Source organism: Eucyclogobius newberryi, unplaced genomic scaffold, assembly GCF_026437365.1.
Source record: "Eucyclogobius newberryi isolate DKJ021-1_F unplaced genomic scaffold, fEucNew1.0.hap1 SCAF_22, whole genome shotgun sequence".
Classification (NCBI taxonomy): domain Eukaryota; kingdom Metazoa; phylum Chordata; class Actinopteri; order Gobiiformes; family Gobiidae; genus Eucyclogobius; species Eucyclogobius newberryi.
Genome location: NW_027315857.1, coordinates 27,595,324 through 27,622,435, shown reverse-complemented (window position 1 = coordinate 27,622,435; position 27,112 = coordinate 27,595,324). Strand labels below are relative to the sequence as shown.

At 41.9% G+C, this 27,112-nt stretch overlaps 1 protein-coding gene across 1 annotated transcript in view; it reads left to right on the top strand.

The window, feature by feature from the left end:
* Positions 1-27,112, top strand: part of abcg2a (ATP-binding cassette, sub-family G (WHITE), member 2a) — a 37,866-nt gene extending 10,754 nt beyond the window's left edge. The window contains exons 3-17 of the mRNA XM_072459065.1: positions 5,545-5,604; positions 6,420-6,534; positions 7,207-7,359; positions 11,626-11,783; positions 13,425-13,527; positions 13,844-13,892; positions 16,802-16,999; positions 17,219-17,364; positions 17,648-17,730; positions 18,645-18,734; positions 19,410-19,534; positions 19,611-19,765; positions 20,301-20,390; positions 21,230-21,294; positions 26,936-27,112. Of these exons, the coding sequence (XP_072315166.1) occupies positions 5,545-5,604; positions 6,420-6,534; positions 7,207-7,359; positions 11,626-11,783; positions 13,425-13,527; positions 13,844-13,892; positions 16,802-16,999; positions 17,219-17,364; positions 17,648-17,730; positions 18,645-18,734; positions 19,410-19,534; positions 19,611-19,765; positions 20,301-20,390; positions 21,230-21,294; positions 26,936-27,086 (1,741 nt within the window). The 3' untranslated portion in view covers positions 27,087-27,112. The remainder of the gene's footprint in view (positions 1-5,544; positions 5,605-6,419; positions 6,535-7,206; positions 7,360-11,625; positions 11,784-13,424; positions 13,528-13,843; positions 13,893-16,801; positions 17,000-17,218; positions 17,365-17,647; positions 17,731-18,644; positions 18,735-19,409; positions 19,535-19,610; positions 19,766-20,300; positions 20,391-21,229; positions 21,295-26,935) is intronic.

Sequence of the window (27,112 nt, the reverse complement as noted above, 5' to 3'; positions counted from 1 at the left end):
GATAATAGTTTGATAATAGTTGATAATAGTTTAATAATAGTTTAATAATAGTTTAATAATAGTTTGATAATAGTTTGATAATAGTTTAATAATAGTTTGATAATAGTTTGATAATAGTTTGATAATAGTTGATAATAGTTTGATAATAGTTGATAATAGTTTAATAATAGTTTGATAATAGTTTGATAATAGTTTGATAATAGTTGATAATAGTTTAATAATAGTTTAATAATAGTTTAATAATAGTTTGATAATAGTTTGATAATAGTTTAATAATAGTTTGATAATAGTTTGATAATAGTTTGATAATAGTTGATAATAGTTTGATAATAGTTGATAATAGTTTAATAATAGTTTGATAATAGTTTGATAATAGTTGATAATAGTTTGATAATAGTTGATAATAGTTTAATAATAGTTTAATAATAGTTTGATAATGTTTGATAATAGTTTGATAATAGTTGATAATAGTTGATAATAGTTTAATAATAGTTTGATAATAGTTTGATAATAGTTGATAATAGTTTAATAATAGTTGATAATAGTTGATAATAGTTTGATAATAGTTTAATAATAGTTGATAATAGTTGATAATAGTTTGATAATAGTTTATAATAGTTTAATAATAGTTTGATAATAGTTGATAATAGTTGATAATAGTTTATAATAGTTTTATAATAGTTTAATAATAGTTTGATAATAGTTTAATAATAGTTGATAATAGTTGATAATAGTTTGATAATAGTTGATAATAGTTGATAATAGTTTAATAATAGTTGATAATAGTTGATAATAGTTTAATAATAGTTTGATAATAGTTGATAATAGTTTGATAATAGTTTGATAATAGTTGATAATAGTTTAATAATAGTTTAATAATAGTTTGATAATAGTTTGATAATAGTTTTGAATAGTTTAATAATAGTTTAATAATAGTTTAATAATAGTTTGATAATAGTTGATAATAGTTTGATAATAGTTGATAATAGTTTGATAATAGTTGATAATAGTTTGATAATAGTTGATAATAGTTTGATAATGTTTGATAATAGTTTATAATAGTTTAATAATAGTTTAATAATAGTTTGATAATAGTTTGATAATAGTTGATAATAGTTTGATAATAGTTTGATAATGTTTGATAATAGTTTGATAATAGTTGATAATAGTTTGATAATAGTTGATAATAGTTGATAATAGTTGATAATAGTTTAATAATAGTTGATAATAGTTGATAATAGTTTGATAATAGTTGATAATAGTTGATAATAGTTGATAATAGTTTAATAATAGTTTGATAATAGTTGATAATAGTTGATAATAGTTTGATAAATAGTTGATAATAGTTTGATAATAGTTTGATAATAGTTGATAATAGTTGATAATAGTTGATAATAGTTTAATAATAGTTGATAATAGTTGATAATAGTTTGATAATAGTTGATAATAGTTGATAATAGTTTTATAATAGTTTAATAATAGTTTGATAATAGTTTGATAATAGTTTAATAATAGTTTGATAATAGTTTGATAATAGTTTGATAATAGTTGATAATAGTTGATAATAGTTTGATAATAGTTTGATAATAGTTTAATAATAGTTTAATAATAGTTTGATAATAGTTTGATAATAGTTGATAATAGTTTAATAATAGTTTAATAATAGTTTAATAATAGTTTGATAATAGTTTGATAATAGTTTAATAATAGTTTGATAATAGTTTGATAATAGTTTGATAATAGTTGATAATAGTTTGATAATAGTTGATAATAGTTTAATAATAGTTTGATAATAGTTTGATAATAGTTTGATAATAGTTGATAATAGTTTAATAATAGTTTAATAATAGTTTAATAATAGTTTGATAATAGTTTGATAATAGTTTGATAATAGTTTGATAATAGTTGATAATAGTTTAATAATAGTTTGATAATAGTTTGATAATAGTTGATAATAGTTTGATAATAGTTGATAATAGTTTAATAATAGTTTAATAATAGTTTGATAATGTTTGATAATAGTTTGATAATAGTTGATAATAGTTGATAATAGTTTAATAATAGTTTGATAATAGTTTGATAATAGTTTAATAATAGTTGATAATAGTTGATAATAGTTTGATAATAGTTTATAATAGTTTAATAATAGTTTGATAATTGTTGATAATAGTTGATAATAGTTTATAATAGTTTTATAATAGTTTAATAATAGTTTGATAATAGTTTAATAATAGTTGATAATAGTTGATAATAGTTTGATAATAGTTGATAATAGTTGATAATAGTTTGATAATAGTTTAATAATAGTTGATAATAGTTGATAATAGTTTGATAATAGTTTATAATAGTTTAATAATAGTTTGATAATTGTTGATAATAGTTGATAATAGTTTATAATAGTTTTATAATAGTTTAATAATAGTTTGATAATAGTTTAATAATAGTTGATAATAGTTGATAATAGTTTGATAATAGTTGATAATAGTTGATAATAGTTTAATAATAGTTGATAATAGTTGATAATAGTTTAATAATAGTTTGATAATAGTTGATAATAGTTTGATAATAGTTTGATAATAGTTGATAATAGTTTAATAATAGTTTGATAATAGTTCTAGTTGAGTTGCAGCTGAGTCACACGTGCTCGTGATCTGGGGAGGTTCTTCCTGTCTCTATTGTCTCTATTGTCTCAAACGTCTTTGAGCTCTGGCTGCAGCACAGCGGCGGTTTTAGCCTGATTTGAATGGTCCGTGTGAGGTGTTTGTTTTTGTTGGAGCGGCTCAGAGCTCCACCTGAAGAACAAACGGGACTCAAAGCCCAAAGAGGAAGGAAACCAGGCCCCAAACCAGAGCCCAGAGGATGTGGAGCCAAACAATACAGGACCAGACTGTAGGTCTGTAGATGTCCTCTCAGGACCAGACTGTAGGTCTGTAGATGTCCTCTCAGGACCAGACTGTAGGTCTGTAGATGTCCTCTCAGGACCAGACTGTAGGTCTGTAGATGTCCTCTCAGGACCAGACTGTAGGTCTGTAGATGTCCTCTCAGGACCAGACTGTAGGTCTGTAGATGTCCTCTCAGGACCAGACTGTAGGTCTGTAGATGTCCTCTCAGGACCAGACTGTAGGTCTGTAGATGTCCTCTCAGGACCAGACTGTAGGTCTGTAGATGTCCTCTCAGGACCAGACTGTAGGTCTGTAGATGTCCTCTCAGGACCAGACTGTAGGTCTGTAGAGGAGGGTTAAACGTCACATGTTACGGTCAGTTTGACCTTTAGTCATTTCTTTATAAAACATAATTTCACTGAAACACTTCTTCAAGTCAAAGACTTTATGACATAATAATAAGAGCGTGTGACTGTGAAGCAAGTGCACAAGCTTATCTCACTGCAATCATCTACAGAGGTCAAAGGTCACCAGCAGCTTTCACAACACAGCCACTGTCAGGACTAAACCAGGACTAAACCAGGACTAAACCAGGACTAAACCAGGACTAAACCAGGTCTAAACCAGGACTAAACCAGGACTAAACCAGGTCCAAACCAGGACTAAACCAGGACTAAACCAGGTCTAAACCAGGTCTAAACCAGGACTAAACCAGGACTAAACCAGGTCTAAACCAGGACTAAACCAGGACTAAACCAGGACTAAACCAGGTCTAAACCAGGACTAAACCAGGACTAAACCAGGACTAAACCAGGACTAAACCAGGACTAAACCAGGACTAAAGTAGGACTAAAGTAGGACTAAACCAGGTCTAAACCAGGACTAAACCAGGACTAAACCAGGACTAAACCAGGACTAAAGTAGGACTAAAGTAGGACTAAACCAGGTCTAAACCAGGACTAAACCAGGACTAAAGTAGGACAAAGTAGGACTAAACCAGGACTAAACCAGGACTAAACCAGGACTAAACCAGGACTAAACCAGGTCCAAACCAGGACTAAACCAGGACTAAACCAGGTCTAAACCAGGACTAAACCAGGACTAAACCAGGTCCAAACCAGGACTAAACCAGGACTAAACCAGGTCTAAACCAGGACTAAACCAGGACTAAACCAGGACTAAACCAGGACTAAACCAGGACTAAAGTAGGACTAAACCAGGACTAAACCAGGACTAAACAAGGACTAAACCAGGACTAAAGTAGGACTAAAGTAGGACTAAACCAGGTCTAAACCAGGACTAAACCAGGACTAAAGTAGGACAAAGTAGGACTAAACCAGGACTAAACCAGGACTAAACCAGGACTAAACCAGGACTAAAGTAGGACTAAACCAGGTCTAAACCAGGACTAAACCAGGACAAAACCAGGACTAAACCAGGACTAAACCAGGTCTAAACCAGGACTAAACGAGGACTAAACCAGGACTAAACCAGGTCTAAACCAGGACTAAACCAGGACTAAACCAGGACTAAACCAGGTCTAAACCAGGACTAAACCAGGACTAAACCAGGTCTAAACCAGGACTAAACCAGGACTAAACCAGGACTAAACCAGGACTAAACCAGGACTAAACCAGGACTAAAGTAGGACTAAACCAGGTCTAAACCAGGACTAAAGCAGGACTAAACCAGGACTAAACCAGGACTAAACCAGGACTAAAGCAGGACTAAACCAGGACTAAAGCAGGACTAAACCAGGACTAAAGCAGGACTAAAGCAGGACTAAAGCAGGACTAAAGCAGGACTAAACCAGGACTAAAGCAGGACTAAAGCAGGACTAAACCAGGACTAAAGCAGGACTAAAGCAGGACTAAACCAGGACTAAACCAGGACTAAAGCAGGCTCTCACAATGACTCTCATTATGTGTAGAACACTTTTTATCGTGAACGAACAGAACGATGAATGAACAAAAAGACCCCAAAAGCCGGAGCCTTAAGTGACTTTCATGTTCGTCCTTCACTTCAGATGAGTCCGAGGTTCACGACACGTTCTCTCATTGTGACTCGTCTTTTACTTTCTCACGGCTCAAAACAACTGCTGAGTCATGTTTTGTGGAACGTGTTGAGTCGTAGTTTTAGAGAAGTTTATGAGAAGAAACAAGTGTGAAACATTTCCTCTGGCTTCACTTCCTCTTCAGAGTCACTCAAGTTCACACTCACGTTCTGCCTCATGTTCTAAGGTTCTGCCTCATGTTCTAAGGTTCTGCCTCATGTTCTAAGGTTCTGCCTCATGTTCTAACGTTCTGCCTCATGTTCTAAGGTTCTGCCTCATGTTCTAAGGTTCTGCCTCATGTTCTAAGGTTCTGCCTCATGTTCTAACGTTCTGCCTCATGTTCTAAGGTTCTGCCTCATGTTCTAAGGTTCTGCCTCATGTTCTAAGGTTCTGCCTCATGTTCTAAGGTTCTGCCTCATGTTCTAAGGTTCTGCCTCATGTTCTAAGGTTCTGCCTCATGTTCTAACGTTCTGCCTCATGTTCTAAGGTTCTGCCTCATGTTCTAAGGTTCTGCCTCATGTTCTAAGGTTCTGCCTCATGTTCTAACGTTCTGCCTCATGTTCTAAGGTTCTGCCTCATGTTCTAAGGTTCTGCTTGTGTTTGACTCAGTGGGATCATGAAGCCTGGACTGAGCGCCATCATGGGAGCCACAGGCAGCGGAAAGTCCTCGTGAGTCCAACTGTAGTGTCTTTAAAACCTCAGAAGAACATTCATTTGTATTGACTCTTTTGTGTGTATTGACTCTCGTGTGTGTATTGACTCGTGTGTGTGTGTGTGTGTGTGTATTGACTCTTGTGTGTGTATTGACTCTCGTGTGTGTATTGACTCTTGTGTGTGTATTGACTCTCGTGTGTGTATTGACTCTCGTGTGTGTATTGACTCTCGTGTGTGTATTGACTCGTGTGTGTGTGTGTGTGTGTATTGACTCTTGTGTGTGTATTGACTCTCGTGTGTGTATTGACTCTCGTGTGTGTATTGACTCTTGTGTGTGTATTGACTCATGTGTGTGTGTATTGACTCTCGTGTGTGTATTGACTCGTGTGTGTGTGTGTGTGTGTGTATTGACTCTTGTGTGTGTATTGACTCTCGTGTGTGTATTGACTCTCGTGTGTGTATTGACTCTCGTGTGTGTATTGACTCGTGTGTGTGTGTGTGTGTGTGTATTGACTCTTGTGTGTGTATTGACTCTCGTGTGTGTATTGACTCTCGTGTGTGTATTGACTCTCGTGTGTGTATTGACTCTCGTGTGTGTATTGACTCTCGTGTGTGTATTGACTCTTGTGTGTGTATTGACTCGTGTGTGTGTGTGTATTGACTCTTGTGTGTGTATTGACTCTTGTGTGTGTAGTGACTCTCGTTTGTGTATTGACTCTCGTGTGTGTATTGACTCTCGTGTGTGTATTGACTCTCGTGTGTGTATTGACTTGTATGTGTGTGTGTGTGTGTGTATTGACTCTCGTGTGTGTATTGACTCTCGTGTGCAGCTTCCTGGACGTGTTGGCGGCGCGTAAAGACCCGTCTGGTCTGAGTGGAGAGGTTCTGATCGATGGAGCGCCGCAGCCTCCAAACTTCAAGTGTCTGTCGGGATACGTGGTCCAGGTCTGAGCTCTCGTATTGACTCTGAGTCAATACAAACGAACACACTGTGTTGCCAGGACGACGTGGTGATGGGGACTCTGAGTCAATACAAACGTACACACTGTGTTGCCAGGACGACGTGGTGATGGGGACTCTGAGTCAATACAAACGTACACACTGTGTTGCCAGGACGACGTGGTGATGGGGACTCTGAGTCAATACAAACGTACACACTGTGTTGCCAGGACGACGTGGTGATGGGGACTCTGAGTCAATACAAACGTACACACTGTGTTGCCAGGACGACGTGGTGATGGGGACTCTGAGTCAATACAAACGTACACACTGTGTTGCCAGGACGACGTGGTGATGGGGACTCTGAGTCAATACAAACGTACACACTGTGTTGCCAGGACGACGTGGTGATGGGGACTCTGAGTCAATACAAACGTACACACTGTGTTGCCAGGACGACGTGGTGATGGGGACTCTGAGTCAATACAAACGTACACACTGTGTTGCCAGGACGACGTGGTGATGGGGACTCTGAGTCAATACAAACGTACACACTGTGTTGCCAGGACGACGTGGTGATGGGGACTCTGAGTCAATACAAACGTACACACTGTGTTGCCAGGACGACGTGGTGATGGGGACTCTGAGTCAATACAAACGTACACACTGTGTTGCCAGGACGACGTGGTGATGGGGACTCTGACCGTGCGGGAGAACTTCAGCTTCTCGGCCGCTCTGCGTCTGCCACAGACGATCTCACAGGACGAGAAGGACCAGAAAGTGGAGAGACTCATCCAAGAGCTCGGCCTCGGGAAGGTGGCGGATTCAAGGGTACGAGAGGAACTAAAACAGGACTAAAGCAGGACTAAAGCAGGACTAAACCAGGACTAAAGCAGGACTAAACCAGGACTAAAACAGGACTAAAGCAGGACTGAAGCAGGACTAAAGCAGGACTAAAGCAGGACTAAAGCAGGACTAAAACAGGACTAAACCAGGACTAAACCAGGACTAAAACAGGACTAAAGCAGGACTAAACCAGGACTAAAGCAGGACTAAAGCAGGACTAAAGCAGGACTAAAGCAGGACTAAACCAGGACTAAACCAGGACTAAACCAGGACTAAAACAGGACTAAAGCAGGACTAAAGCAGGACTAAAGCAGGACTAAACCAGGACTAAACCAGGACTAAACCAGGACTAAAACAGGACTAAAGCAGGACTAAAACAGGACTAAAGCAGGACTAAAGCAGGACTAAACCAGAACTAAAGCAGGACTAAAGCAGGACTAAAGCAGGACTAAAACAGGACTAAAGCAGGACTAAAACAGGACTAAAGCAGGACTAAAGCAGGACTAAACCAGAACTAAAGCAGGACTAAAGCAGGACTAAAGCAGGACTAAAGCAGGACTAAAGCAGGACTAAAGCAGGACTAAATTAGGACTAAAGCAGGACTAAACCAGGACTAAACCAGAACTAAAGCAGGACTAAAGCAGGACTAAAGCAGGACTAAAGCAGGACTAAACCAGGACTAAACCAGGACTAAACCAGGACTAAAACAGGACTAAAGCAGGACTAAACCAGGACTAAAGCAGGACTAAATTAGGACTAAAGCAGGACTAAACCAGGACTAAACCAGAACTAAAGCAGGACTAAAGCAGGACTAAAGCAGGACTAAACCAGGACTAAACCAGAACTAAAGCAGGACTAAAGCAGGACTAAATTAGGACTAAACCAGGACTAAACCAGGACTAAACCAGAACTAAAGCAGGACTAAAGCAGGACTAAAGCAGGACTAAAGCAGGACTAAATTAGGACTAAAGCAGGACTAAACCAGGACTAAAACAGGACTAAAGCAGGACTAAACCAGGACTAAAGCAGGACTAAAGCAGGACTAAAGCAGGACTAAACCAGGACTAAAACAGGACTAAAGCAGGACTAAAGCAGGACTAAAGCAGGACTAAAGCAGGACTAAACCAGGACTAAACCAGGACTAAACCAGGACTAAAACAGGACTAAAGCAGGACTAAAGCAGGACTAAAGCAGGACTAAACCAGGACTAAACCAGGACTAAACCAGGACTAAAACAGGACTAAAGCAGGACTAAAACAGGACTAAAGCAGGACTAAAGCAGGACTAAACCAGAACTAAAGCAGGACTAAAGCAGGACTAAAGCAGGACTAAAGCAGGACTAAATTAGGACTAAAGCAGGACTAAACCAGGACTAAAACAGGACTAAAGCAGGACTAAACCAGGACTAAAGCAGGACTAAAGCAGGACTAAAGCAGGACTAAACCAGGACTAAAACAGGACTAAAGCAGGACTAAAGCAGGACTAAAGCAGGACTAAAGCAGGACTAAAGCAGGACTAAACCAGGACTAAAACAGGACTAAAGCAGGACTAAAGCAGGACTAAAGCAGGACTAAAGCAGGACTAAACCAGGACTAAACCAGGACTAAACCAGGACTAAAACAGGACTAAAGCAGGACTAAAGCAGGACTAAAGCAGGACTAAACCAGGACTAAACCAGGACTAAACCAGGACTAAAACAGGACTAAAGCAGGACTAAAACAGGACTAAAGCAGGACTAAAGCAGGACTAAACCAGAACTAAAGCAGGACTAAAGCAGGACTAAAGCAGGACTAAAGCAGGACTAAATTAGGACTAAAGCAGGACTAAACCAGGACTAAAACAGGACTAAAGCAGGACTAAACCAGGACTAAAGCAGGACTAAAGCAAGACTAAAGCAGGACTAAACCAGGACTAAAGCAGGACTAAAGCAGGACTAAAGCAGGACTAAACCAGGACTAAAGCAGGACTAAACCAGGACTAAAGCAGGACTAAAGCAGGACTAAAGCAGGACTAAACCAGGACTAAAGCAGGACTAAAGCAAGACTAAAGCAGGACTAAAACAGGACTAAAGCAGGACTAAAACAGGACTAAAGCAGGACTAAACCAGGACTAAAGCAGGACTAAACCAGAACTAAACCAGGACTAAAGCAGGACTAAAGCAGGACTAAAGCAGGACTAAAGCAGGACTAAACCAGGACTAAAGCAGGACTAAACCAGAACTAAACCAGGACTAAAGCAGGACTAAAGCAGGACTAAAACAGGACTAAAGCAGGACTAAACCAGGACTAAAGCAGGACTAAAGCAAGACTAAAGCAGGACTAAACCAGGACTAAAGCAGGACTAAAACAGGACTAAAGCAGGACTAAACCAGGACTAAAGCAGGACTAAAGCAAGACTAAAGCAGGACTAAAACAGGACTAAAGCAGGACTAAAACAGGACTAAAGCAGGACTAAACCAGGACTAAAGCAGGACTAAACCAGAACTAAACCAGGACTAAAGCAGGACTAAAGCAGGACTAAAGCAGGACTAAACCAGGACTAAAGCAGGACTAAACCAGAACTAAACCAGGACTAAAGCAGGACTAAAGCAGGACTAAAGCAGGACTAAAGCAGGACTAAACCAGGACTAAACCAGAACTAAACCAGGACTAAAGCAGGACTAAACCAGAACTAAACCAGGACTAAAGCAGGACTAAAGCAGGACTAAAGCAGGACTAAAGCAGGACTAAACCAGGACTAAACCAGAACTAAACCAGGACTAAAGCAGGACTAAAGCAGGACTAAACCAGGACTAAAGCAGGACTAAACCAGAACTAAAGCAGGACTAAAGCAGGACTAAAGCAGGACTAAACCAGGACTAAAGCAGGACTAAAGCAGGACTAAAGCAGGACTAAAGCAGGACTAAACCAGGACTAAAACAGGACTAAAGCAGGACTAAAGCAGGACTAAAGCAGGACTAAAACAGGACTAAAACAGGACTAAAGCAGGACTAAAGCAGGACTAAAGCAGGACTAAACCAGGACTAAAGCAGGACTAAACCAGGACTAAAACAGGACTAAAGCAGGACTAAAGCAGGACTAAAGCAGGACTAAACCAGGACTAAAGCAGGACTAAACCAGGACTAAAACAGGACTAAAACAGGACTAAAGCAGGACTAAAACAGGACTAAAGCAGGACTAAAGCAGGACTAAAGCAGGACTAAAACAGGACTAAAGCAGGACTAAAGCAGGACTAAAGCAGGACTAAAACAGGACTAAAGCAGGACTAAAGCAGGACTAAAACAGGACTAAAGCAGGACTAAAGCAGGACTAAACCAGGACTAAAGCAGGACTAAAGCAGGACTAAAGCAGGACTAAAGCAGGACTAAAGCAGGACTAAACCAGGACTAAAGCAGGACTAAAGCAGGACTAAAGCAGGACTAAAACAGGACTAAAGCAGGACTAAAGCAGGACTAAAGCAGGACTAAACCAGGACTAAAACAGGACTAAAGCAGGACTAAAGCAGGACTAAAGCAGGACTAAAACAGGACTAAAGCAGGACTAAAGCAGGACTAAAGCAGGACTAAAGCAGGACTAAAACAGGACTAAAGCAGGACTAAAACAGGACTAAAGCAGGACTAAAGCAGGACTAAAGCAGGACTAAAGCAGGACTAAAACAGGACTAAAGCAGGACTAAAGCAGGACTAAAGCAGGACTAAACCAGGACTAAAGCAGGACTAAACCAGGACTAAAACAGGACTAAAACAGGACTAAAGCAGGACTAAAACAGGACTAAAGCAGGACTAAAGCAGGACTAAAGCAGGACTAAAGCAGGACTAAAGCAGGACTAAAGCAGGACTAAAACAGGACTAAAGCAGGACTAAAGCAGGACTAAAACAGGACTAAAACAGGACTAAAGCAGGACTAAAGCAGGACTAAACCAGGACTAAAGCAGGACTAAAGCAGGACTAAAGCAGGACTAAAGCAGGACTAAAGCAGGACTAAACCAGGACTAAAGCAGGACTAAAGCAGGACTAAAACAGGACTAAAACAGGACTAAAGCAGGACTAAAGCAGGACTAAAGCAGGACTAAACCAGGACTAAAACAGGACTAAAGCAGGACTAAAGCAGGACTAAAGCAGGACTAAAGCAGGACTAAAGCAGGACTAAAGCAGGACTAAAACAGGACTAAAGCAGGACTAAAGCAGGACTAAAACAGGACTAAAGCAGGACTAAAGCAGGACTAAAGGCCGGGTCACTCTCTGCGTGGCAGGTTGGCACTCAGCTGATCCGGGGCATCTCTGGTGGAGAGAGGAAGAGGACAAACATTGGGATGGAGCTGATCATTGACCCGTCTGTGCTGTTCCTGGACGAGCCAACGACAGGACTGGACGCTTCTACAGCAGGATCTGTGCTGCTGCTGCTGAAGAAGTACACACAGAACACACACAGAACACACACAGAACACACACAGAACACACACAGAACACACACAGAACACACACAGAACACACACAGAACACACAGAACACACACACAGAACACACACAGAACACACAGAACACACACAGAACACACACAGAACACACACACAGAACACACACACAGAACACACACAGAACACACACAGAACACACACAGAACACACACAGAACACACACAGAACACACACAGAACACACACAGAACACACAGAACACACACAGAACACACACAGAACACACACACAGAACACACACAGAACACACACAGAACACACAGAACACACACAGAACACACAGAACACACACACAGAACACACACAGAACACACAGAACACACACAGAACACACACAGAACACACACAGAACACACACACAGAACACACACAGAACACACACAGAACACACACAGAACACACACAGAACACACACAGAACACACACACAGAACACACACAGAACACACACACAGAACACACACAGAACACACACAGAACACACACAGAACACACACAGAACACACACAGAACACACAGAACACACACAGAACACACACAGAACACACACACAGAACACACACAGAACACACACAAAGAACACACACACACACACACACAGAACACACACAGAACACACACAGAACACACACACAGAACACACACACAGAACACACACACAGAACACACAGAACACACACACACACACAGAACACACACAGAACACACAGAACACACACAGAACACACACAGAACACACATACACACACACACACAGAACACACACACACACAGAAAACACACACACACAAAACACACACAGAACACACACAGAACATACACACACACACAGAACACACACACACACACACAGAACACACACACACAGAAAACACACACACACACACAGAACACACACAGAACACACACAAAACACACACACACACACAGAACACACACACACAGAACACACACAGAACACACACACAGAACACACACAGAACACACACAGAACACACACACACACAAAACACACACACACACACACACAGAACACAAACACAGAACACACACACACAGAACACACACACACACACACAGAAAACACACACACACAGAACACACACACACACACACACACAGAAAACACACACACACACACAGAATATACACAATAACATAGCATCAACATGGTAACAACATTGTAGTAACAAGATTGTAGTAACATGTTAACAACATGGTAATAACATGGTAACAACATGGTAATAACATGGTAACAACATGGTAACAACATATAACAACATGGTAACATGGTAACATGATAACATAGTAACAACATGGTAACAAGGTAACAACATGGTAATAACATGGTAACAACATGTAACAACATTGTAATAACATGGCAGCAACATGGTAATAACATGGTAACAACATGGTAATAGCGTGGTAACAACATGGTAATAACATAGTAACAACATCGCCAATGAGTCAATAAATACGCGACCCAAACATTCTCAAACAGCCAATGAAACGTCACGTGAGAATCAGCTGACGCCGACATAATGAGTCTGTGGTTTATGTGTGTTTGTGTTTTCAGGATGGCAGATCATGGTCGCACCATCATCCTGTCCATCCACCAGCCCCGATACGGCATCTACAGGCTGTTCCACAGCCTCACCCTGCTGGTGAACGGGAAACAGGTCTGAACCAGGACTAAAGCAGGACTAAAGCAGGACTAAAGCAGGACTAAAGCAGGACTAAACCAGGACTAAACCTGGACTAAACCTGGACTAAAGCAGGACTAAAGCAGGACTAAACCTGGACTAAACCTGGACTAAACCTGGACTAAACCAGGACTAGAGCAGGACTAAACCAGGACTAAACCAGGACTAGAGCAGGACTAAACCAGGACTAAACCAGGACTAAACCAGGACTAAACCAGGACTAAACCTGGACAAAACCAGGACTAAACCAGGACTAAACCAGGACTAAACCAGGTCTGATGTTCTCTTCCAGGTTTACCACGGTCCAGCTCAAGAGGCTCTTGACTATTTCTCTGACATTGGTACAAACTCTTCTTTCACTTTTAAAAACACAACATGACACCAGCACCAGCAGAGGGCGCTTCAACACAACATGACACCAGCACCAGCAGAGGGCGCTTCAACACAACATGACACCAGCACCAGCAGAGGGCGCTTCAACACAACATGACACCAGCACCAGCAGAGGGCGCTTCAACAAAACATGACACCAGCACCAGCAGAGGGCGCTTCAACAAAACATGACACCAGCACCAGCAGAGGGCGCTTTCAACACAACATGACACCAGCACCAGCAGAGGGCGCTTCAACAAAACATGACACCAGCACCAGCAGAGGGCGCTTTCAACACAACATGACACCAGCACCAGCAGAGGGCGCTTCGAACACAACATGACACCAGCACCAGCAGAGGGCGCTTCGAACACAACATGACACCAGCACCAGCAGAGGGCGCTTCAACAAAACATGACACCAGCACCAGCAGAGGGCGCTTCAACACAACATGACACCAGCACCAGCAGAGGGCGCTTCAACACAACATGACACCAGCACCAGCAGAGGGCGCTTCAACACAACATGACACCAGCACCAGCAGAGGGCGCTTCGAACACAACATGACACCAGCACCAGCAGAGGGCGCTTTCAACAAAACATGACACCAGCACCAGCAGAGGGCGCTTCAACACAACATGACACCAGCACCAGCAGAGGGCGCTTCAACACAACATGACACCAGCACCAGCAGAGGGCGCTTTCAACACAACATGACACCAGCACCAGCAGAGGCCGCTTCAACACAACATGACACCAGCACCAGCAGAGGCCGCTTCAACACAACATGACACCAGCACCAGCAGAGGGCGCTTCAACACAACATGACACCAGCACCAACAGAGGGCGCTTCAAACACAACATGACACCAGCACCAGCAGAGGGCGCTTCGAACACAACATGACACCAGCACCAGCAGAGGGCGCTTCGAACACAACATGACACCAGCACCAGCAGAGGGCTCTTCAAACACAACATGACACCAGCACCAGCAGAGGGCGCTTCAACACAACATGACACCAGCACCAGCAGAGGGCGTTTCAACACAACATGACACCAGCACCAGCAGAGGGCGCTTCAAACACAACATGACACCAGCACCAGCAGAGGGCGTTTCAACACAACATGACACCAGCACCAGCAGAGGGCGCTTCAAACACAACATGACACCAGCACCAGCAGAGGGCGCTTCAACACAACATGACACCAGCACCAGCAGAGGGCGCTTCAACACAACATGACACCAGCACCAGCTGAGGGCGCTTTCAACACAACATGACACCAGCACCAGCAGAGGGCGCTTCAAACACAACATGACACCAGCACCAGCAGAGGGCGCTTCAACACAACATGACACCAGCACCAGCTGAGGGCGCTTTCAACACAACATGACACCAGCACCAGCAGAGGGCGCTTTGAACACAACATGACACCAGCACCAGCAGAGGGCTCTTCAACACAACATGACACTAGCACCAGCAGAGGGCTCTTCAAACACAACATGACACCAGCACCAGCAGAGGGCGCTTCAACACAACATGACACCAGCACCAGCAGAGGGCGTTTCAACACAACATGACACCAGCACCAGCAGAGGGCGCTTCAAACACAACATGACACCAGCACCAGCAGAGGGCGCTTCGAACACAACATGACACCAGCACCAGCAGAGGGCGCTTCGAACACAACATGACACCAGCACCAGCAGAGGGCGCTTCAACACAACATGACACCAGCACCAGCAGAGGGCGCTTCGAACACAACATGACACCAGCACCAGCAGAGGGCGCTTCAACACAACATGACACCAGCACCAGCAGAGGCCGCTTCAACACAACATGACACCAGCACCAGCAGAGGGCGCTTCAAACACAACATGACACCAGCACCAGCAGAGGCCGCTTCAACAAAACATGACACCAGCACCAGCAGAGGGCGCTTCAACACAACATGACACCAGCACCAGCAGAGGGCGCTTCAAACACAACATGACACCAGCACCAGCAGAGGGCGCTTCAAACACAACATGACACCAGCACCAGCAGAGGGCGCATCAACACAACATGACACCAGCACCAGCAGAGGGCGCTTCAACACAACATGACACCAGCACCAGCAGAGGGCGCTTTCAACACAACATGACACCAGCACCAGCAGAGGGCGCTTCGAACACAACATGACACCAGCACCAGCAGAGGGCGCTTCAACACAACATGACACCAGCACCAGCAGAGGGCGCTTCAACACAACATGACACCAGCACCAGCAGAGGCCGCTTCAACACAACATGACACCAGCACCAGCAGAGGCCGCTTCAACACAACATGACACCAGCACCAGCAGAGGGCGCTTCAACACAATATGACACTAGCACCAGCAGAGGCCGCTTCAACACAATATGACACCAGCACCAACAGAGGGCGCTTCAACACAACATGACACTAGCACCAACAGAGGGCGCTTCAACACAACATGACACTAGCACCAGCAGAGGGCGCTTCAACACAACATGACACTAGCACCAGCAGAGGCCGCTTCAAACACCAGCAGAGGGCGCTTCAACACAACATGACACCAGCACCAACAGAGGGCGCTTCAACACAACATGACACTAGCACCAACAGAGGGCGCTTCAACACAACATGACACTAGCACCAGCAGAGGGCGCTTCAACACAACATGACACTAGCACCAGCAGAGGCCGCTTCAAACACCAGCAGAGGGCGCTTCAACACAACATGACACCAGCACCAGCAGAGGGCGCTTCAAACACAACATGACACTAGCATATTATAATATAAGTACAAGTTATATAAGTGACATATGAAGCCTCATGAGTCAGTGTTGACCCTGACTCCGCCTTGACTCCGTCTCCTAGGATACACCTGTGAACCCCACAACAACCCGGCCGACTTCTTCTTGGACGTGATCAATGGCGACTCGACGGCGGTGATGCTGAGCGGCTCAAACGCAGCCCCAGACGGCGAGGCGCGGCCATCCACTCTGGCCATCGAGGACAAGCTGGTGCAGGAGTACAAGACCTGCAGCTCCTACAGACAGACCAAAGCACAACTCGGTAACTACCCTCACGGCGGCCCCGGGGCAGCTGCGACTCACAGCTGCCCCGGGGCAGCTGCGACTCACAGCTGCCCCGGGGCAGCTGCGACTCACGGCGGCCCCGGGGCAGCTGCGACTCACAGCTGCCCCGGGGCAGCTGCGACTCACGGCGGCCCCGGGGCAGCTGCGACTCACGGTGGCCCCGAGGCAGCTGTGACTCAGTCTGGTGTCATTACAGAGCAGATCGTGGCTGGTAAACCGACGTCTCCTTCTGTTCGCTCCAGAACCATCACCTACAACACTGGGTTCTTCACACAGTTCAGATGGGTTCTCCAGAGAACCTTCAAGAACCTGGTGCTGAACCCTCAGACCTCCATCGCTCAGGTGACTCCCGCTTCAGAGAACACTTCAGTCCCACATTAAAGTTCCTCTTTCGTGGAGAAAACGACAGAAAAACGTTGAATTATTGTTGACTTTTCCCCTGGCTCCGCCCACTGCTTCTGGAAGTAACGAGCTCAAGATCTGATCAACTGGAAACATGACATATTATTACATCTTTTTACTCTTTTCAATATTTGTCTTGAATAAATCCGTCTGGCAAAGATGAAGGAGAACTTGAGCGTGAACTTGGAAGTGGGCGGAGCTTGATCCCTGTCGTCTCCTGCAGGTGGCGGTGACGCTGTTCTTGGCGCTGGTCGTTGGCGCGCTCTTCTTTGGCGTTCAGAACGATCAGAGCGGGATCCAGAACAGGTGAGGTCATCAAACCACCTTAAGGTCTTGTGTCCTCAGGTTTGGGGCCTTGTTCTTCATCACAGATTATGGTCTTGTGTCCTCAGGTTTGGGGCCTTGTTCTTCATCACAGATTATGGTCTTGTGTCCTCAGGTTTGGGGCCTTGTTCTTCATCACAGATTATGGTCTTGTATCCTCAGGTTTGGGGCATTGTTCTTCACAAATTATGTTCTTGTGTCCTCAGGTTTGGGACCTTGTTCTTCATCACAGATTATGGTCTTGTATCCTCAGGTTTGGGGCATTGTTCTTCACAAATTATGTTCTTGTGTCCTCAGGTTTGGGACCTTGTTCTTCACAAATTATGTTCTTGTGTCCTCAGGTTTGGAGTGTTGTTCTTCACAGATTATGGTCTTGTGTCCTCAGGTTTGGGACCTTGTTCTTCACAGATTATGGTCTTGTGTCCTCAGGTTTGGGGCCTTGTTTTTCATCACAGATTATGTTCTTGTGTCCTCAGGTTTGGAGCGTTGTTCTTCACAGATTATGGTCTTGTGTCCTCAGGTTTGGGGCCTTGTTCTTCATCACAGATTATTGTCTTGTGTCCTCAGGTTTGGGGCCTTGTTCTTCATCACAGATTATGGTCTTGTTTCCTCAGGTTTGGGGCCTTGTTCTTCATCACAGATTATGGTCTTGTGTCCTCAGGTTTGGGGCCTTGTTCTTCATCACAGATTATGTTCTTGTGTCCTCAGGTTTGGGGCCTTGTTCTTCATCACAGATTATGTTCTTGTGTCCTCAGGTTTGGGGCCTTGTTCTTCATCACAGATTATGGTCTTGTGTCCTCAGGTTTGGGGCCTTGTTCTTCATCACAGATTATGTTCTTGTGTCCTCAGGTTTGGGGCCTTGTTCTTCATCACAGATTATGGTCTTGTGTCCTCAGGTTTGGGGCCTTGTTCTTCATCACGGTGAACCAGTGCTTTAGCTCTTTGTCCTCGGCTGAACTCTTCATCACTGAGAGAAAACTCTTCACGTGAGTCTGGACCACAGCAGATGTTCTTGTGACGTAGAACCTGGACCACAGCAGATGTAGAACCTGGAGCACAGCAGATGTAGAACCTGGAGCACAGCAGATGTTCTCCTGAAGTAGAACCTGGACCACAGCAGATGTAGAACCTGGACCACAGCAGATGTAGAACCTGGACCACAGCAGATGTAGAACCTGGAGCACAGCAGATGTAGAACCTGGAGCACAGCAGATGTTCTCCTGACGTAGAACCTGGACCACAGCAGATGTAGAACCTGGAGCACAGCAGATGTAGAACCTGGAGCACAGCAGATGTTCTCCTGACGTAGAACCTGGACCAGAGCAGATGTAGAACCAGGACCACAGCAGATGTAGAACCTGGACCACAGCAGATGTTCTCCTGACGTAGAACCTGGACCAGAGCAGATGTAGAACCTGGACCACAGCAGATGTAGAACCTGGACCACAGCAGATGTAGAACCTGGAGCACAGCAGATGTTCTCCTGACGTAGAACCTGGACCACAGCAGATGTAGAACCTTGAGCACAGTAGATGTTCTCCTGACGTAGAACCTGGACCAGAGCAGATGTAGAACCTGGACCACAGCAGATGTAGAACCTTGAGCACAGTAGATGTTCTCCTGACGTAGAACCTGGTCCTGAACCTCTGGTCCTTCTGCAGACACGAGTACATCAGTGGTTACTACCGAGTGTCCGTCTACTTCCTGTCTAAGATCCTGTCCGACATCATCGCGCTGAGGACCATCCCTGCCATCGTCTTCAGCTGCGTGGCGTACTTCATGATCGGTGAGGAGGCTCTTCCATTGAGTCCACTTCATCTGATAAACGGTTCCTCTCTCATGTTCTTCTTCTTCTCCTTCAGGTTTCAAAGCCACCGTCGCCTCCTTCTTCATCTTCATGCTGACCGTGGCCCTTGTGGCCTACACCGGTACTGCCATGGCCATGGCCATCTCCGCTGACCAGACGGTCGTCGCCATCGCAAACATCTTCATGACCATCTCCTTCGTCTTCATGATGGTAGAGACCGTACTCTCTGTGGTCTTCATGAATGTGCAGTTATCTCAGATCTTCACAGGATTAGTCTTCATAAAGGTCTTGTTCTTCTCAGATCTTCACAGGATTAGTCTTCATAAAGGTCTTGTTCTTCTCAGATCTTCACAGGATTAGTCTTCATAAAAGTCTTGTTCTTCTCAGATCTTCACAGGATTAGAGTCTTCATAAAAGTCTTGTTCTTCTCAGATCTTCACAGGATTAGTCTTCATAAAGGTCTTGTTCTTCTCAGATCTTCACAGGATTAGAGTCTTCATAAAGGTCTTGTTCTTCTCAGATCTTCACAGGATTAGAGTCTTCATAAAGGTCTTGTTCTTCTCAGATCTTCACAGGATTAGAGTTTTCATAAAGGTCTTGTTCTTCTCAGATCTTCACAGGATTAGAGTTTTCATAAAGGTCTTGTTCTTCTCAGATCTTCACAGGATTAGAGTCTTCATAAAGGTCTTGTTCTTCTCAGATCTTCACAGGATTAGAGTCTTCATAAAGGTCTTGTTCTTCTCAGATCTTCACAGGATTACTGGTGAACCTTCCCACCATCGTGAGCTGGTTGGCCTGGCTCAAGTATCTAAGTATTCCACGATACGGCTTTGCGGTCAGTGACACAACAGAATTATTACACTCGACTTACCAACACTCGCATCCTCCAGGGGGCGTGTCCTCCAGGGGGCGTGTCACATGTGACAGCATCCTCCAGGGGGCGTGTCACAAGTGAGCGTCCTCCAGGGGGCGTGTCACATGGGGGCGTGTCACATGTGACAGCGTCCTCCAGGGGGCGTGTCACATGTGAGCGTCCTCCAGGGGGCGTGTCACGTGTGAGCGTCCTCCAGGGGGCGTGTCACGTGTGAGCGTCCTCCAGGGGGCGTGTCACATGTGACAGCGTCCTCCAGGGGGCGTGTCACATGTGAGCGTCCTCCAGGGGGCGTGTCACATGAGAGCGTCCTCCAGGGGGCGTGTCACATGTGAGCGTCCTCCAGGGGGCGTGTCACGTGTCACAGCGTCCTCCAGGGGGCGTGTCACGTGTGACAGCGTCCTCCAGGGGGCGTGTCACGTGTGACAGCGTCCTCCAGGGGGCGTGTCACGTGTGACAGCGTCCTCCAGGGGGCGTGTCACGTGTGACAGCGTCCTCCAGGGGGCGTGTCACATGTGACAGCGTCCTCCAGGGGGCGTGTCACGTGTGATAGCGTCCTCCAGGGGGCGTGTCACGTGTGACAGCGTCCTCCAGGGGGCGTGTCACGTGTGATAGCGTCCTCCAGGGGGCGTGTCACATGTGACAGCGTCCTCCAGGGGGCGTGTCACGTGTGATAGCGTCCTCCAGGGGGCGTGTCACATGTGACAGCGTCCTCCAGGGGGCGTGTCACGTGTGATAGCGTCCTCCAGGGGGCGTGTCACGTGTGAGTTTCCTCCTTAAAGTTTTACATTTGTGTTTTTCAGGCGCTGCAGATAAACGAGTTTGTGGGACTGAACTTCTGCCAAACACTGAACGGCACCGCAACTGTGTAAGACACACACTTTTATAACACACACTTTTATAACACACACTTTTGTTACACACACTTTTATAACACACACTTTTATAACACACACTTCTGTTACACACACTTTTATAACACACACTTTTATAACACACACTTCTGTTACACACACTTTTATAACACACACTTTTATAACACACACTTTTATAACACACACTTTTATAACACACACTTCTGTTACACACACTTTTGTTACACACACTTTTATAACACACACTTTTGTTACACACACTTTTATAACACACACTTTTATAACACACACTTTCTAACACACACTTTTGTAACACACACTTTGTAACACACACTTTTAACACACACTTTTAACACACACTTTTGACACACACTTTTGTAACACACACTTTTATAACACACACTTTGTAACACACACTTTTATAACACACACTTTGTAACACACACTTTGTAACACACACTTTTGTAACACACACTTTTGACACACACTTTTGTAACACACACTTTTATAACACACACTTTTGTAACACACACTTTGTAACACACACTTTTAACACACACTTTTGACACACACTTTTGTAACACACACTTTGTAACACACACTTTTAACACACACTTTTGACACACACTTTTGTAACACACACTTTTATAACACACACTTTTGTAACACACACTTTTATAACACACACTTTGTAACACACACTTTTGTAACACACACTTTTGTAACACACACTTTTAACACACACTTTTGTTACACACACTTTTATAACACACACTTTTATAACACACACTTCTGTTACACACACTTTTATAACACACACTTTTATAACACACACTTCTGTTACACACACTTTTATAACACACACTTTTATAACACACACTTTTATAACACACACTTCTGTTACACACACTTTTGTTACACACACTTTTATAACACACACTTTTGTTACACACACTTTTATAACACACACTTTTATAACACACACTTTGTAACACACACTTTTGTAACACACACTTTGTAACACACACTTTTAACACACACTTTTAACACACACTTTTGACACACACTTTTGTAACACACACTTTTATAACACACACTTTGTAACACACACTTTTATAACACACACTTTGTAACACACACTTTGTAACACACACTTTTGTAACACACACTTTTGTAACACACACTTTGTAACACACACTTTTAACACACACTTTTGACACACACTTTTGTAACACACACTTTTATAACACACACTTTTGTAACACACACTTTTATAACACACACTTTGTAACACACACTTTTGTAACACACACTTTTATAACACACACTTTTAACACACACTTTTAACACACACTTTTGACAGACACTTTTGTAACACACACTTTTATAACACACACTTTTGTAACAGACACTTTTATAACACACACTTTGTAACACACACTTTTGTAACACACACTTTTGTAACACACACTTTTGTAAGACACACTTTTATAACACACACTTTTGTAACACACACTTTTGTAACACACACTTTGTAACACACACTTTTAACACACACTTTTAACACACACTTTTAACACACACTTTTGACACACACTTTTGTAACACACACTTTTATAACACACACTTTTGTAACACACACTTTTATAACACACACTTTGTAACACACACTTTTGTAACACACACTTTTGTAACACACACTTTTAACACACACTTTTAACACACACTTTTGACACACACTTTTGTAACACACACTTTTATAACACACACTTTTGTAACAGACACTTTTATAACACACACTTTGTAACACACACTTTGTAACACACACTTTTGTAACACACACTTTTGTAACACACACTTTTGTAACACACACTTTTAACACACACTTTTAACACACACTTTGTAACACACACTTTGTAACACACACTTTTAACACACACTTTTAACACACACTTTTTGACACACACTTTTGTATCACACACTTTTGTAACACACACTTTTATAACACACACTTTGTAACACACACTTTTATAACACACACTTTGTAACACACACTTTGTAACACACACTTTTGTAACACACACTTTTGTAACACACACTTTTATAACACACACTTTGTAACACACACTTTTATAACACACACTTTGTAACACACACTTTGTAACACACACTTTTAACACACACTTTTAACACACACTTTTGACACACACTTTTGTAACACACACTTTTATAACACACACTTTTGTAACACACACTTTTATAACACACACTTTGTAACACACACTTTTGTAACACACACTTTTGTAACACACACTTTTAACACACACTTTTAACACACACTTTTTGACACACACTTTTGTAACACACACTTTTGTAACACACACTTTTATAACACACACTTTGTAACACACACTTTTATAACACACACTTTGTAACACACACTTTGTAACACACACTTTTAACACACACTTTTAACACACACTTTTAACACACACTTTTGACACACACTTTTGTAACACACACTTTTATAACACACACTTTGTAACACACACTTTTGTAACACACACTTTGTTACACACACTTTTGTAACACACACTTTTGTAACACACACTTTTAACACAGACTTTTAACACACACTTTTGACACACACTTTTATAACACACACTTGTAACACACACTTTGTAACACACACTTTTGTAACACACGCTTTTGTAACACACACTTTGTAACACACACTTTTAACACACACTTTGTAACACACACTTTGTAACACACACTTTGTAACACACACTTTTAACACACACTTTTTGACACACACTTTTGTAACACACACTTTTATAACACACACTTTTATAACACACACTTTGTAACACACACTTTTATAACACACACTTTGTAACACACACTTTGTAACACACACTTTTATAACACACACTTTGTAACACACACTTTGTAACACACACTTTGTAACACACACTTTTGTAACACACACTTTTATAACACACTCTTTTATAACACACACTTTGTAACACACACTTTTATAACACACACTTTGTAACACACACTTTTATAACACACACTTTTATAACACACACTTTGTAACACACACTTTTGTAACACACACTTTTGTATCACACACTTTTATAACACACACTTTGTAACACACACTTTTGTAACACACACTTTTGTATCACACACTTTTATAACACACACTTTTATAACACACACTTTTATAACACACTCTTTTATAACACACACTTTGTAACACACACTTTTGTATCACACACTTTTGTAACACACACTTTTATAACACACACTTTGTAACACACACTTTTATAACACACACTTTTGTAACACACACTTTTATAACACACACTTTGTAACACACACTTTTGTAACACACACTTTGTAACACACACTTTTATAACACACACTTTGTAACACACACTTTGTAACACACACTTTTATAACACACACTTTTGTAACACACACTTTTATAACACACACTTTTATAACACACACTTTTGTAACACACACTTTGTAACACACACTTTTATAACACACACTTTGTAACACACACTTTTATAACACACACTTTGTAACACACACTTTTATAACACACACTTTGTAACACACACTTTTATAACACACACTTTGTAACACACACTTTTGTAACACACACTTTGTAACACACACTTTTATAACACACACTTTTGTAACACACACTTTGTAACACACACTTTTATAACACACACTTTGTAACACACACTTTTATAACACACACTTTGTAACACACACTTTTGTAACACACACTTTGTAACACACACTTTGTAACACACACTTTGTAACACACACTTTTGTAACACACACTTTGTAACACACACTTTTGTAACACACACTTTGTAACACACACTTTGTAACACACACTTTTGTAACACACACTTTGTAACACACACTTTGTAACACACACTTTTGTAACACACACTTTGTAACACACACTTTTATAACACACACTTTGTAACACACACTTTTATAACACACACTTTGTAACACACACTTTTGTAACACACACTTTGTAACACACACTTTGTAACACACACTTTGTAACACACACTTTTGTAACACACACTTTTGTAACACACACTTTTATAACACACACTTTTGTAACACACACTTTTATAACACACACTTTGTAACACACACTTTTATAACACACACTTTTGTAACACACACTTTGTAACACACACTTTTATAACACACACTTTGTAACACACACTTTTATAACACACACTTTGTAACACACACTTTTATAACACACACTTTGTAACACACACTTTTGTAACACACACTTTGTAACACACACTTTTGTAACACACACTTTGTAACACACACTTTTATAACACACACTTTGTAACACACACTTTTATAACACACACTTTGTAACACACACTTTTGTAACACACACTTTGTAACACACACTTTGTAACACACACTTTGTAACACACACTTTTGTAACACACACTTTGTAACACACACTTTTGTAACACACACTTTGTAACACACACTTTTGTAACACACACTTTGTAACACACACTTTGTAACACACACTTTGTAACACACACTTTTGTAACACACACTTTGTAACACACACTTTTATAACACACACTTTGTAACACACACTTTTATAACACACACTTTGTAACACACACTTTTGTAACACACACTTTGTAACACACACTTTGTAACACACACTTTGTAACACACACTTTTGTAACACACACTTTGTAACACACACTTTTGTAACACACACTTTGTAACACACACTTTGTAACACACACTTTGTAACACACACTTTGTAACACACACTTTTGTAACACACACTTTGTAACACACACTTTTATAACACACACTTTGTAACACACACTTTTGTAACACACACTTTGTAACACACACTTTGTAACACACACTTTGTAACACACACTTTTGTAACACACACTTTGTAACACACACTTTTGTAACACACACTTTGTAACACACACTTTGTAACACACACTTTGTAACACACACTTTTATAACACACACTTTGTAACACACACTTTTATAACACACACTTTGTAACACACACTTTTATAACACACACTTTGTAACACACACTTTTATAACACACACTTTGTAACACACACTTTTGTAACACACACTTTGTAACACACACTTTTATAACACACACTTTTGTAACACACACTTTGTAACACACACTTTTATAACACACACTTTGTAACACACACTTTTATAACACACACTTTGTAACACACACTTTTGTAACACACACTTTGTAACACACACTTTGTAACACACACTTTGTAACACACACTTTTGTAACACACACTTTGTAACACACACTTTTGTAACACACACTTTGTAACACACACTTTGTAACACACACTTTTGTAACACACACTTTGTAACACACACTTTGTAACACACACTTTTGTAACACACACTTTGTAACACACACTTTTATAACACACACTTTGTAACACACACTTTTATAACACACACTTTGTAACACACACTTTTGTAACACACACTTTTATAACACACACTTTTACATGCACTTCCGGTCTCGTCCTGCAGGTGTCGCTCGGGGGAGGAGCTCTTGGATGAACAGGGCGTGGACTCGTCGTCATGGGGATTGTGGCAGAATCACGTGGCTCTGGTCGTCATGACGATTGTGTTTCTGACCATCGCGTACCTCAAACTGCGCTTCATCAGGAAGTTCACATGAAGTTTCACCTTTCAAAATAAAATGTA